General features: G+C 58.5%; 2 protein-coding genes across 2 annotated transcripts; one reads left to right on the forward strand and one right to left on the reverse strand.

Annotated features, from left to right (window-relative positions):
* Nucleotides 1-131: 131 nt before the first annotated feature.
* VOLCADRAFT_98299 (uncharacterized protein) lies at nt 132-3,061 on the forward strand (the record flags this gene model as incomplete). The annotated part of the gene is made up of 7 exons (XM_002957159.1): nt 132-203; nt 458-526; nt 839-916; nt 1,186-1,503; nt 1,807-2,107; nt 2,339-2,453; nt 2,722-3,061. 7 exons carry the CDS (start codon nt 132-134, stop codon nt 3,059-3,061), a joined length of 1,293 nt encoding a protein of 430 aa, XP_002957205.1.
* A 3,612-nt stretch (nt 3,062-6,673) lies between these two features.
* Nucleotides 6,674-9,391, reverse strand: VOLCADRAFT_31576 (uncharacterized protein; the record flags this gene model as incomplete). Its single annotated transcript, XM_002957204.1, has 5 exons — nt 6,674-6,830; nt 7,174-7,407; nt 7,782-7,976; nt 8,497-8,827; nt 9,205-9,391. Coding segments are annotated over 5 exons (1,104 nt in total), but the record flags the coding sequence as incomplete, so codon positions are not given.
* Between the last annotated feature and the right edge of the window lie 3,152 nt (nt 9,392-12,543).

Here is a 12,543-nt window from a genome sequence, read left to right on the forward strand (position 1 = left end):
CGTCGAGCGGGTGTTGCAGGCAAGAAATGAGATAGCACTTGAATGCTGTACTGCCTCTCCTTTTCGCTGACCCGGCGACCCGTGCAGGTACGGGCACACGCCCGGGCTTGCACGGCCAGACCCTTATATCCATGGGCCTCGTTGACCTTGACCGCCTCCTATCCGGAGGCCTGCCACTGTCATCCGTCCTGCTCGTAATCGAGGTAAGGAAACAGGAACATTTTGCCAAGTAACACCTTCGCAGCCGCCCGTCACCCTCTTTCCCCCACCCAACCCATTCCACACCGGATCCCGCACACATCCAATACACCGTCTCCCGCACGCATTCGCAACTGAACCCCATCTCACTATCTTCACGCCAAACCCGAACCCCCTTTGGTATTCGTCCATTCAAGCTGCCGATCACTACCCCTCTACCAGGCCCCCTCCCTTCCCCTCCCTCCCTTCCCCCTCTCAGGACACCTCCTCAGGCCAGCACCTTAACCTGATGCGTTATTTTATTGCGGAGGGAGTTGCATGCCGCCAGGTGAGCTTATCTCTGGGTGTGTGGAGGGGGATCTGGAGATGGCTGTGCGACTTTGGCTGGCTGGCTGGGTGCGTGGATCCACCTGGCGCTGTAGAGGATACGTCCCCCACCTGTCAAGTCACCACAAGTGATAATTTTGGCATCCTGGTGACCCTCCCTCAGGCGCCCTGCCGCCACGCCTGCAGCTGCCGCCCGCACCCGCCACCTTAATCACCGTCACCGCCGTTTCTGAGCCGCGCCCTCCTGCGAAATTGGCGGTTCCGCTCTCACGAGCTACCTACCCGCTCTCCCCCCCCCCATGCTGCTACGCAGCGTGTGCTATGGCTCACGGCCAACCCCCCACCAGGGGGCCCCGGAGCCTTCCTACCCGCGGATGCCAGTGCATCGCAGGTAGGGAGACCCACGGGTCGGTGGCATAGAACTCTCTGACAGCTAGGCTGTGGCCCTTTCTGTATCTCTCCTCCTATTCCACCTCCTGTTCCACCTCCTCCGCCTGTTACCATGGACTCGATGTGGCTGCTGCCGGTGCGGTGCGGGTGGTGCCGGCGTTGTCCCTCACTTCGTATGGCCCTACGCCTGCAGTCCTTACATAAGCCTATCGTGCCGGCCTTCATCCATCCATTCATCCATCCATCCATTCATTCATCCCCACCACACAGTCTGGAGGCTCAGCAGCTGAGGAGGGTGGGGACAGCAGCAAGGACAAGGAGCAGCCGGAGCTTCGTATCGCTTGGCAATACAAAAAGTACATCAAGGACGAGCAGCAACCCGTACAAAGCTCGTACAGCACACGCGGATCCATGGCATCTTCCTCCTCTTCCTCCGCGGCCTCTACAGCCAAATCACTATCGTCAACTTCACCATCGTCATCCTCCTCTGCAACGCGCGCTGTTGCTGCGGGTGTGGGCCGCGAGTGGTGTCACAGCTTCGATCTGACTCGGCCCCTCGGTGCGGAGGCCCTCAAGGATGCACTGCTGGTGGGACGGTTGGGGGCACCGGGGGGGGGGCTGGGACCAAGGAATTTGGGACATAGGGGCGGTGCAGCTGGGAACAATGAATGAACACCCAACGGATTATTGGACTGTGGGGAGAAGAGGGATGAAGCGGTGATCTGATCGTGATCTGGGACGTTGCCTACCGCCCCAGTGAACATCGAATTGGCGTTGCTACTGCTGCCGGCGCTGCTGCTGTTACTGCTGTCTGGAGTGCACAATGCCCTGGTAATGTGCTCTCCTGCTGTGTGTTTTTTGGGACGCGTCGCGCCGGCCCTCGTCGTTTAGGACGTCGTACATTGCACCGGGCCCGATGCCTACGGGGAGGCTGACGGCCGCGCCGCAACCTTCATATCCTCATTGCGCAATGCCGCGGGGGCCGGACCCGGGCCCGGCTCCGCTGCGGTGGCGGCAGCGGCCCTGGCGGCGAGGCGTACGGAGAGCCCCGTGGGCCGGTTGGTGATAGAATCCCCGGGGAGCTTGGCGTGGGGCATCGGCGCCTCGGAGCAGGCGTTGGTACGATTGCTGTATAATATACGGCAGCAGGCGATGCAGGCTCGCTGTGCCGTCATGGTGACTGTGCCAGCAGGTGGGCCTGGTGGGTCCGGGAAGCTGCTTCGGTACCCGTACGGACGGCGTACGGAAAGCCAGGGCTATAAAGGGACAGATCGACCTCAAGGGTGAGGCGAGCTGGCTGGGGACTTCAGGGCCCAAGCCGGTGGGTCGAGGTCCTTCGGGCGTATGACAGACCAGGTAGCTTCCAAGGTTTTCCCCGGTCAGCTACATCATCATGACTCCCCCCCTCCCGGGCCCCCTTCAGGCCTGCTGTCCCCGGGTTGCTCCTGCCGGCTGCCCCACCTGGCGGATACGGTGCTGGCTCTGGAGGGGCTGGCGGATGACCTGCCGCTGGTGAAGCTGCTGCCGGACCCGAACACGTGAGAGAAGGGGAGATTTAGCGGGAGCCTGGGGGAAGGATGATGCCAAGGTCAAAAAGTGGAAATGGGGGTATGGGTAAATGGGTAGAGAAGGAGGCCGGAAATGGAACCAAAAAAAGGAGATCAAGGGGCTGCGAACTCAAGTGGTTCACCGTTTCCTGGAGCTCATGCAGGGTGCAGGACTTAGGGTTGTGCACCGGGAGAAAGCACCTCATGTTTTCGGCCCCGGGATGTCCTTCGCCCCCCCCCCCGGGCTCCCGCTTCTCAGGGCCGTGGCGTTGTTGAGCGTCCGCAAGCTGAGCTCTGCCGGCATGGTGGGCCCGCGCCTGCCAGATGGTCAGTTGTACGTAGTACGGCACAAGCGCCGGCGGTTAGGACTGAGTCCCGTGGAGGTGGATCCAGATGCGGAGGAGCTGCAGGCGGCCGCGGCGGCCCGAGCAGTTGAGGCGTTTGGCGGCAAGGCGGCCGCGGCGGCAGGCAGCGGCGGTGGCGCCGTGGCGCCAAGTGGTGGCACTGTGGCAGTGGCTGCGAAGACGGGGAAGAAGAGCGCGGCCTCGTTGCTATGTGGTGGGCCGCCTGCAGCTGGGAATAAGGCTCTGGACTTCTGAGAGGCCTCTGCACGCCAGCGGATGGGCGGCCCATGAGTGTAATTGTTTGGCCTGGCTTGGACTTGAAACAGCCTTTCCTTTAATACTACTTCATTACTGTTCCTAGATAAGTAAATAGGTTGTTACTTAAATTATCTATTTAAACATGACTGACCTTAAAGAGAACTTTAGTTTTTTTGGGATGCCCTTTTTGGGTGGCCCTTGTGCCCTGCATCTCGTGTTCAAACTGACAAGAGCAGGGGTCTGGTCGGTGCTCGTGTTGGCATGGGGCCACTCTGCTCTTGGAGTTGAGGGGAGGGTGACATCAGGACATATAAAGGTGCATGACGCCTTCTCGTGGTGATATGCTCTGGGGGCACAAAATAGGGAAGTTGCTAATCACGTACTACCTATCAGTTCGCAACGGACAGACGGTAGGCAAAGGGTGGATGGGTGCGGCACTTACCATGCGGACACCACCACCACCACCACACGCCACCTCGCACCCCGCGGTATCACTTCCCAGGTCGTGTGCTGCTGCACGCTCGGCCCCAGCGAACCCCACGACGGCGACCCAACGTATGAAGTGCAGAGAACCCCGCACCCACGGGATCCAGGACCCGACTTTTAAGGAAGACCTGCGCCCTTCCGCGAACGTGTATGAGCCTCTGAGAACACACGCGAAAGCAGAGAGACGCGAGAGAGCACAAACAAGTGGCACATATACGGCGACAGCGCCGCGGATGCGGAGCTGCTAACTGCAAATTTAACTCCATATATACCGCGCTCGGCTCATAAGATTGTAGCTGAGGAGCCCCACAACGTGACGGTAGCAAAACTGTGTGAGGGCAGCAGAAAGTCACCCGCTAGCTAAGATTCCGAAAATTAGGATCCGGGGGCATTGGGATTACATGTTTTACTACCTGTACTGGACAGTAACATGTGTTCCCTACACACACACACACACACACACACACACACACACGCACGCACGCACGCACACACGCACGCACGCACGCACACACACACACACACACGCACACACACACACACACACGCACACACACACACGCACACACACACGCACACACACACTACGGATTTTACATCAAGGGCACCCCGGCATGGCATTATTCCAATATGAGGAGTCACCCCAGCAGCAATGTTCCTTTGACACGCACCAAGGGGCTGTCCGACTTGCCCTGGTCCCACGTCATCATATATCAGATATAGATTGAAGCACTTAAGCAATACAATACTTTAAAACATATGTTGTTTTTGTTCGATCAGCTGCGCGTGTGTCTTTGCTTGTGGACTGGTGTTGCCCACAAAACAGCAAAACACACACAGACACACACACGCTTGAGCATACTTCTATTCACTTGACTGAGGTCTCGCCTTAAGAATCATCAGCGTATGTCCCCAGAGATCCATCACACCCACGGCTTCACCTCAACTTCCTGGTCGAGCTCTTGGCCTCGACTCCGTATTGCCGGGACAACGGAAAGACATCGTGCGAGCCCACATCGCATCATCACAATTGAAACCACCGGGGCCCCTCGCGGTACCGAGCCAAAGACCAGGAGCGATTATGTGATTCTTTGTTCCGTCACTTGCCATATTCGGTGTCACTCCGCGGCTCAGTCCAGTCCTGTCAAGTCTACTGCATGTACCTCCCCCGTTGACCTGGTCAACCAGGAAAGGAGCTTCCCCCCCACCTTATCCGGCCCTACCGGTAGCAGCCTACAATCCTGTCTTGACATCCGACACGGGGCGGCATTGGGTCCATGGCTTGCTTTACTCTTCGTAATCCTCATCCGACCCCACACACACACTCACACACTGCATTGAGTCCAGCACTCGTCATCATCCTACACCCCCATCGCTCTCATATATAAACGGTCGTTTTTCCAACTCCTTTAACTTTTTTAAGAGAGTAATGGACGTCGCACCTATCAAAGTTTCTTCGTGGAGAAACGGGACATACTACCCCCAAAAACGTTTACCAAGCCATCGTCCGGAAAACTGCCCTGCCCGCGCCAGCTAGCGGATTCACGCAACGCCTCCGCTGCCTGCGTCATTGTCGCACATAATGAAAGCGGAAAAAGCTGCTGTGAAATCATCTAGTTCACCGTTTGTAGCAGTAAGACAAAATCGGTGTTCCGCATAAAAACTTTTCAGAACCACCCAACCAGCAAACCTTCCTGGGCGACATTCAAAAGCAAGATCACCTTCGTCGGCATTTATGCGTCATGATAACGTATAAGGTATAACGAAGGATCTTCGCGTACATGGCTCTCGTTTCCGCCCCTGGGGACGCTGCGGCGAGCAACCGCAACAGCGACAACAACAAAAACCGCACTCTGCAAAAGTCGCTCTTATTCCAGCCCTCAACTCTCTCCAACTCAATTCACCATCCGAGGCCAAAAGCGCTGTGCGTTTTGATTCGCACACGAGCCCAGGAAAACCAACGTCAACGCACCATCGCCGTAATCTCCGCAATCTTTTAGACAATGTCGCCGTCAATATCATCACACCTCATCTTTGCCTCAATAACACAAAGGGTCGCCATCTACACAACCACGACCCGCAATCGCAACGAAACAACGGCAGCAATCAACCGGGCGGCGGGCAGCTGGGATGGGTACTCCTAGAACGGACATGGGGACGATACACTCCTGTTACGAAACACACACACGCCACACACCTATTCGCGGCTTCAGATAAAGCACACACCGTCGTGGAACTAGGTCCCTAGGCATTTTAGAGAGAAGGTGGAGGAGGGGAAATCAGCGAAGAGTAGGCAGAGGGACGAAGGCCCCTGCTCGAGGTGTTAACGAGGGTACAGCGGCGCTATAGAAAGAGTTGGAAGCCGAGCAGGCACGCCAGTTCTTTATTGCTCACGGCGTCTTGGTATTGTCAGTTACCTGGTTGTGATGATATACACTGTTCTGGTGCTACAATATGTGAGATGGGCTCTCAAAGCTTCGAGCGCGGCGGTGGCAGCAGCGCCGGCGATGGCAGTACGGCGTTGCCGCCACCGCTACTCCCATTCGCCGCCGCCGGAGCTGCTGCAGCAGCAGCCGCTGCCTGCTGGCGCTGCTCCAGCTGCTGCTGCAACTGCATCAATAACAGCAGCTGGCCAGATTGGAGGCGGCTGCTTTCACTCACATCATCGCGGGCGCGGCCACCGCCCCCACAGATCTGAACCGCTGTCGCCGTCGCCGTCGCCGCTGCTACCGTCCTGCCACCACCGGGCTGCTGTTCAGCTTGTCGCGCACCGCCACTACTTTCCAGTCTCGCCGTCTGGTGATGGTGATCATGATGATGATGATGATGGTGGTCGTGGTGCTGCATCGTTGACATCGTCCCCACCTCCCGGGCGCCTCGGAGGCCCGGACCCCCGCAACACCCCGCCAGGCTCCTACAGGAACGGCCCGCCGCAGCCGCAGCCGCCGCCAGCGCCCCCGCCCTCGCCGCATCCGTAATCATAGGGTTCACAGACGCGCCTGCCGCGGCAGCGGTAGCGGCGCCCGCTGGCGTTCGCGGCGAATCCGCCGGCGCCGCCGGCAGCGGCGCTGCATGACCGCCGCCCGCCGGCGTTAGCGGCGCCGGCAGCTTATACCCATGCATGTGCTCCAGGGTGGCGCCGAAAAACTCCATCACCGCGTCGTCCATGTAGGATCTCCCCAGCGGCCAGGCGCCTTGAAGGAAAGCCACGTGACCCCCCCGCCGCGTGAGAGCCAGGAGGGTGGACGGGTTCCGGGAGCACTCCACGTCGGGTACGATACTGGATCCGGATCCGGGAAGAAGGCACCGTACAGATGTACAGTCGGGGCCAGGAGGCCGCGGGGTGGGTGGGCCGGAGGGGGTTGGGTAGGCCGGGAGGAGGTGCCGGCCAGGTGGGTTCCGGGGAGCAGAGGAGGTTATGTGCAGAACCGAGTATATGCCCCTCAGCCGCATAATCCCCACCCCACCACCTTCCACTGCCGTTCACCACTATGCCCCTACCCGCCACCTCAATTCAACCCTCTCACAACTCCTCCCTCCCCATCCCCATCTCCAGATCACCCATTTAAACACTCCCTCCCACGCCATCCCCACTGCCCCCTCCCCCTTCCGCTGCCACCCACCCCAGGAACGGGTCATCCTCCGCCAGCAGCATGAGGGTGGGGGTGGTGATGGCGGGAATGTACTCCAGGGAGGAGGCCGCATCGTAGTACTGCTGCCGGTCAGCGAAACCCAGCGAGGCGGGCAGACCGCGGTCCTCAATGCCCATCACCGTCCAGGCCGCCAACACAGCGTCCACATCCAGCCGCGTGTGGGCCTCGATGTCGCGGCGGTGCAGGGCAATGTGCTCGCGAACTCTTTAGGGATTAGGGATTAGGGAGGCCGTGGGAGCGGACGGCGAGGAGAAGGGCGTGAATGCGTACGAGCGAAAAAGTCGTTAGGGGAAGTGGAGGAAGTAGGGGGGTGGGAGGAAAAGGGCGTGTGCGTATGTGAGTGTACATACGAATACTCTGAAGAGCGCGACGGTTGTTGTTTCTTGGCGTTGGAATGGACCCACCATCATTACCCTCACTCCGCCCTTATTCTTCCAAATCCCACCCAGCCAGCCCAGGCCGTAAAAGCCGCCTCTTCCACCTGCCTCCCTCCTCTCCCGCCCCTCCGGGCCCCAGAACCCCCGCACTTGTAGGCCACTGCCAGATTGTACAGGAAGCTGATGGAGGTGGGGTCCGACAGCTTGGCCGCACTGAGCCCCAGGCTGACCGGGGAGCTGACCACCGCCGCAGCCGCCAGCCCGCTGCCGCTGAAGAGGTGCGGCTGGCCGGGGGGTGGGGCGTGCAGCCCGGCATCCGCCTCCCCCACGTACTTCGTGAGTTTGAGGCCCCCTAGGGAGTAGCCCACAGCCAGCAGGGGCGCTGAGGGGTAGCGACTGGGGAGTGAGAAGGAGAAAGGGGAGGGATGGGAAGAAGGGAAGCAGGTGGGGCAGGGCGGTAAGTAATGGGGGGGGACAGAGGGAAGCCCAGTGACAGCGGTGGTGGTGGTGTGGTCCACCCAGGGTGTGTGTGTAGTGAAATCGTGGAGGAAAAAAGCAACACACAACCCCGTCCGTCCATCCGTCTGTCTGTCCGCCTGTCCGTCAGCTGTCAGAGACACCTCCACCTCCTCCTCCCGGCCCTCGCCGTCATTCACCCGCCCCTCTCCCTGCCATCCTTATTCGTGCATCTTAACTTAACAACCCACAACACCCGCGCACACACCTTTGCTGCGGTCATCCAAAACCCTCAAACCCCCTCTGGTACCGTCTTTCACTCCAACCACCTCCGATGTGTTCCTTACGAGCTTCCCCCAGGGCCCCCCTCCTCTTCCCTCCCCTCCTTCTCCTCCTCCTCGCAACACCTCACACCGCCCACAGCCCAAATCCTTAGGCTCCTTAGGCGGCACACACTCACGCCTTGAGCGAGTAGACCGCCGTGAAGATGTCAGGTGACATGGTGGCGGAGTACCCCCGGGGGGCTGTGAAAGGGAGACCGTTGCAGCCCCGGTAGTTGAGCACCGCCGCCCGCCAGCCGCGAGCCAGAGCCGCAGCACACACCCACTTGGCGTACCCCTCGTGACTGCCGCCGTTGATGCCGTGGCACACCAGCAGCACGGGCGCCGAGGCGGGAAGGGGAAAGTCGGGCGCGTCGCAACCGCCAAACCAGTCCAGGCCCAAGGTGGCGCCGTCGACGGTTAGGATTAGTTGGCGGTTGTAACGGCTACGGATGGTGAGGGTGCGCATGACTGATGGAGGGGGAACGAGGGTTGGGCGGCGCGAGGGAGGGGGTCCCCGGAAGGAGCGAAGGTTTATGGGAGTGAGGGAGGGGGTGGTGAATTAGAGGAAGAGAGATTTTTGCTCTTGGGGGGAGTGAGGGGGGGCGTGCACGGTGCCAGGGAAACTATGCTGCAGTTGAGTGACTAGTTTGTCTGGCACGCACACGCAGAGCTGCTGTTTCGAAAAGTGCCAACACAGCAATACTCCACATGGCCACTCCACCTCGCTACCGCGAACACGGCAGTGTGGCCACATAGGCGTACTTGCATGAGGCTGTAGCGTTCCATGCTAAGAGCCCGATGCCTAGAAACAGTCCAAGGTTCAATAAGTGCGGAATGCAACTTACAGCCTAGGAGGGTCTGCGCGTGACGATTAGCAGCCCAGGGCGTGGGGGCAAAAGGCCGCAGCAGGGCGTTGCAATGGGGAAGCACCTTCTCGCGGAGAGGTCCATCCGCAAGCCATATCCGGGGGGGTGCGGCGACGTTGTCATTGTAATGTTGCCTGGGTGTACAACCGTCAGCCAGCACAATGGAATAGACTGGATAATCTTCGAAGTTATTCTGGGAGAGGCCAGGCGGCCAGTGCGTCGGTGTGCAAAGAAAGGGGAAATACGCAAAATCGCAAACTGATGTGCCTAGAGGCGCATTTAGTTACTGACCAGTAAGCCAGAGCTGCCGTAGCTCCTAAAGCCAATCCGCCAGCCACGCAAGCAGCAGGCGGAGGAGCGTCTTTCATAACTCCTCTCGGCTTGTAAAGGCAACTTGGAATAAGAGATATTAAAATGAAAATTTTTAATTCTTATGAATCCTATGCATGCTGTAGGAAGTCTTGGATGGTGAGGAAGGGAGGCGTTCGAGTCTCAACTGGCGTCCAACTAAGGCCTAGGGATTGCGATTATCATAAAGCAACAAAGTAAGGATCACATTCAAAGTCCTTCCGTAAGCATTTATGACACATCCCAAAAGCTAATTAGGCACACAGCTCCTGGCTCTGAACAGTATCCTCGCAAAGCGATTGGACGAGCAAATTCCGTTAGAGAAAAGCGCTTAATGCTGGCAACGTTTCTACCGAAATTCGTGTTTATCTTTCGTCTCCAGGACATCACTCCGTTGCTTCGCTATGTGGGGATGCACTTAGGTTCCGCCTAGGTACCCGACCCGCAGCAAGACTTCCCATGTCCCGGAACGTACATGGTGCCTGGAGTCCAGTGGTTTTCCAGAAGTCAAGCATTATGTGCATCAGCTTGGCACTCGTGCCTCAGCTGCTTCTGCTGGTGTCATGCTGGCTTCAGCCTGCGTCCAGCAACGAGCATCTCGTTTCGGGCTCCGACGCTTTCGTTGGAGGCGCCAGACACGCCATTCGGTCCTTCAGCAACACTGCATCAAACAACATTCAGTGCACGCCTCAGGCGCCGCGGACGGACTGCGGTGCGTATGCCTCGCCCCGCGTTCTCGGCCTTTTCGTTCCATTTCCTGCGGTCCAGACCCACGGTACACGGCCGAGACACCTACATTCCTCTGGCACGTCCGTAACACTAATACAATCCTGAAATGTATTCCATTTTACTACCATCAAACTTAACGACGCATTATTTTACTTTTGGACCCAGTGCATGCTCTTGGCTCCCTCCCTGCCTTGGTACTCCATAAAGCGACGGGAGGGGATCAGCAGCTCTCGCCATCAACGAATCCAGGGGTAGATCATGCGTACGTACGTTATAACCCTTTACCTTCCCTCCTGAGCTGTCGAGGACGTGGTCCTTGCTGTGTTGCCCCCTCTTTCCCTTCCTCAGGCTACTTCGGCATCCAGCAGCCGGAGTGCGAAAGCCGCGGGTGCTGCTGGTCGCCCGTCGCCGTCGCAGCGGCCGCGGAAGAGGGAAGAAACACAGAACCTGACGGCAGCGCTGCTTTCGCCACCGTGGCCGGCGGCGGCGGCGCCGGCGGCGGCGGAACCGCTGCCGCAACAGCAGCAGCAACGGCGGGCACAGCTGCTTCGGCGGCACAGGGCAGCCAGAATGACCTGCCGTGGTGCTTCTTCCCCAACGCCCAGGAGCAGGAGCCAGTGTACGAAGTCGAATCCATACAGCCTTCTGGCCCAGGTTGGACCGGCAGTCCGCATCATAACAATGCGGTCGCACGTCGCCGGGGAAAGGGGGACGAATAACCCTAGACAACAACCCTACGTTGTATGCCATACCCTTGGCAACGGGAACAGTACAGTACTATTCCTTTCTCGTCGTTCCGCCTTCCCCTTTTCCCCTCCTCTTCCCCGGAGGACCTCCTCGGCGTCTCAGAATAAGGGAAATTCTCCAGTGATCCTTACGATGCGAAGATTCTTTTCGGTCTGTTGGAAATGACAGACACTCATACACCAGAGAATGGTAACAGCAGTAATAGATAGGACCCAATTGGGGGGTCCGGCGCATTGCTGGTCTTAATACGGTCCTCTGCAACGTCTGTGGCAGTGTTGGTTGCTGAGGTTATGCAGCGTGTCCTCCGTCGTGCTCCTGACAGGAGGCGCCATTACCACGCTGATGCTGCGGCTCCGTCAGGAAGGAGACGCAGCTGCCACTGCCACCACTGCAGTTTCCTCACGCCGGATGCAGCGTCCCGACGATGTGAATCAGCATCGGCATCAGCACCAGCATGACCAAGCTGATTCGCTGTACCAACACCAGCAGAAGCAACAGCGACAGCACTTCCGACACCAGCGGCAGCAGCACCATCAGGGCTCGGATCTGGGCGCTGACTGTGAGCGACTGGAGGTGCGGTTGGAGCAGCAGGCGGCGCACCGGCTGTACATCCGGGTGCAGCCCGCGGGGCAGGAAGCACCGGGCGCGGCGGCAGCAGCAGCAGGGGAAGGGGAAGGCGAGCCGGAGGAGAGCGCGGAGAGAGGAAAAGCAGGACTGCTTGAGGCGCGGTGGCGTGTGCCAGAGGAGCTGTTGCCCAGGTGGGTTTGGAAGGTGGTGTACGGGTTAGAGTGCGCGGTAGCAAATGGTTTGGGGTCTGGGTGCCTGACCGAATCCTTTTTGAATAGGGCCCACAGTGTCATGCGGGAAGCGTCCCTTGGAGCGCTGACTCCACCCGATCGGGGTCCATTGTAAATACTGCAAACTGGGTACCTGGAAAGCAAGGAGACGTGCACTGCAGGGGCACCTGGTGTGGCACGAATTTCCCTTGGGGCCCCGTTTGGCGAATTGTTTTTTTCCACTCCGATCACACTTCTGGTGCTTTCCAAATCTCTCTGGCGAGCACAGCTGTCTATCCTAACAGTGGTTCAGATTTTTAAACGGATTTAGCTCATCCGCCTAATATGCCAAGCCAAAACGTTCATTAAGTTTAGTAATACTCCATACACATCAACTTAAAAAAGAATACATATTGCGACGCGGTAATGCAGACTAAGGCAGACCTAAACTCGCGCGTGCGGAGCGGAGCTATACTCGACCTTGGTTGCAGAGCCTTAATTAAAAGGTTTAATAATGACAAGAAGGTTTAAGATTTGTTAATGTCACACAGAAAAGGAATTGAGCCAGCGGTCAAGAGATTGCTTTTGACCCACCATCACGCGCAGTGTTGCCTGATGGGAATCGTCTTTGGGTCTGGGTTTGCCGATTTCCTCACGAAAGTATCTTTGCGCTTGGGGCAATGTCGCAGCCTATGAGATCTAATCGAGGCGCGACTAT

The sequence above is a fragment of the Volvox carteri genome (genome assembly GCF_000143455.1).
Source record: "Volvox carteri f. nagariensis unplaced genomic scaffold VOLCAscaffold_70, whole genome shotgun sequence".
NCBI classification, from domain to species: domain Eukaryota; kingdom Viridiplantae; phylum Chlorophyta; class Chlorophyceae; order Chlamydomonadales; family Volvocaceae; genus Volvox; species Volvox carteri.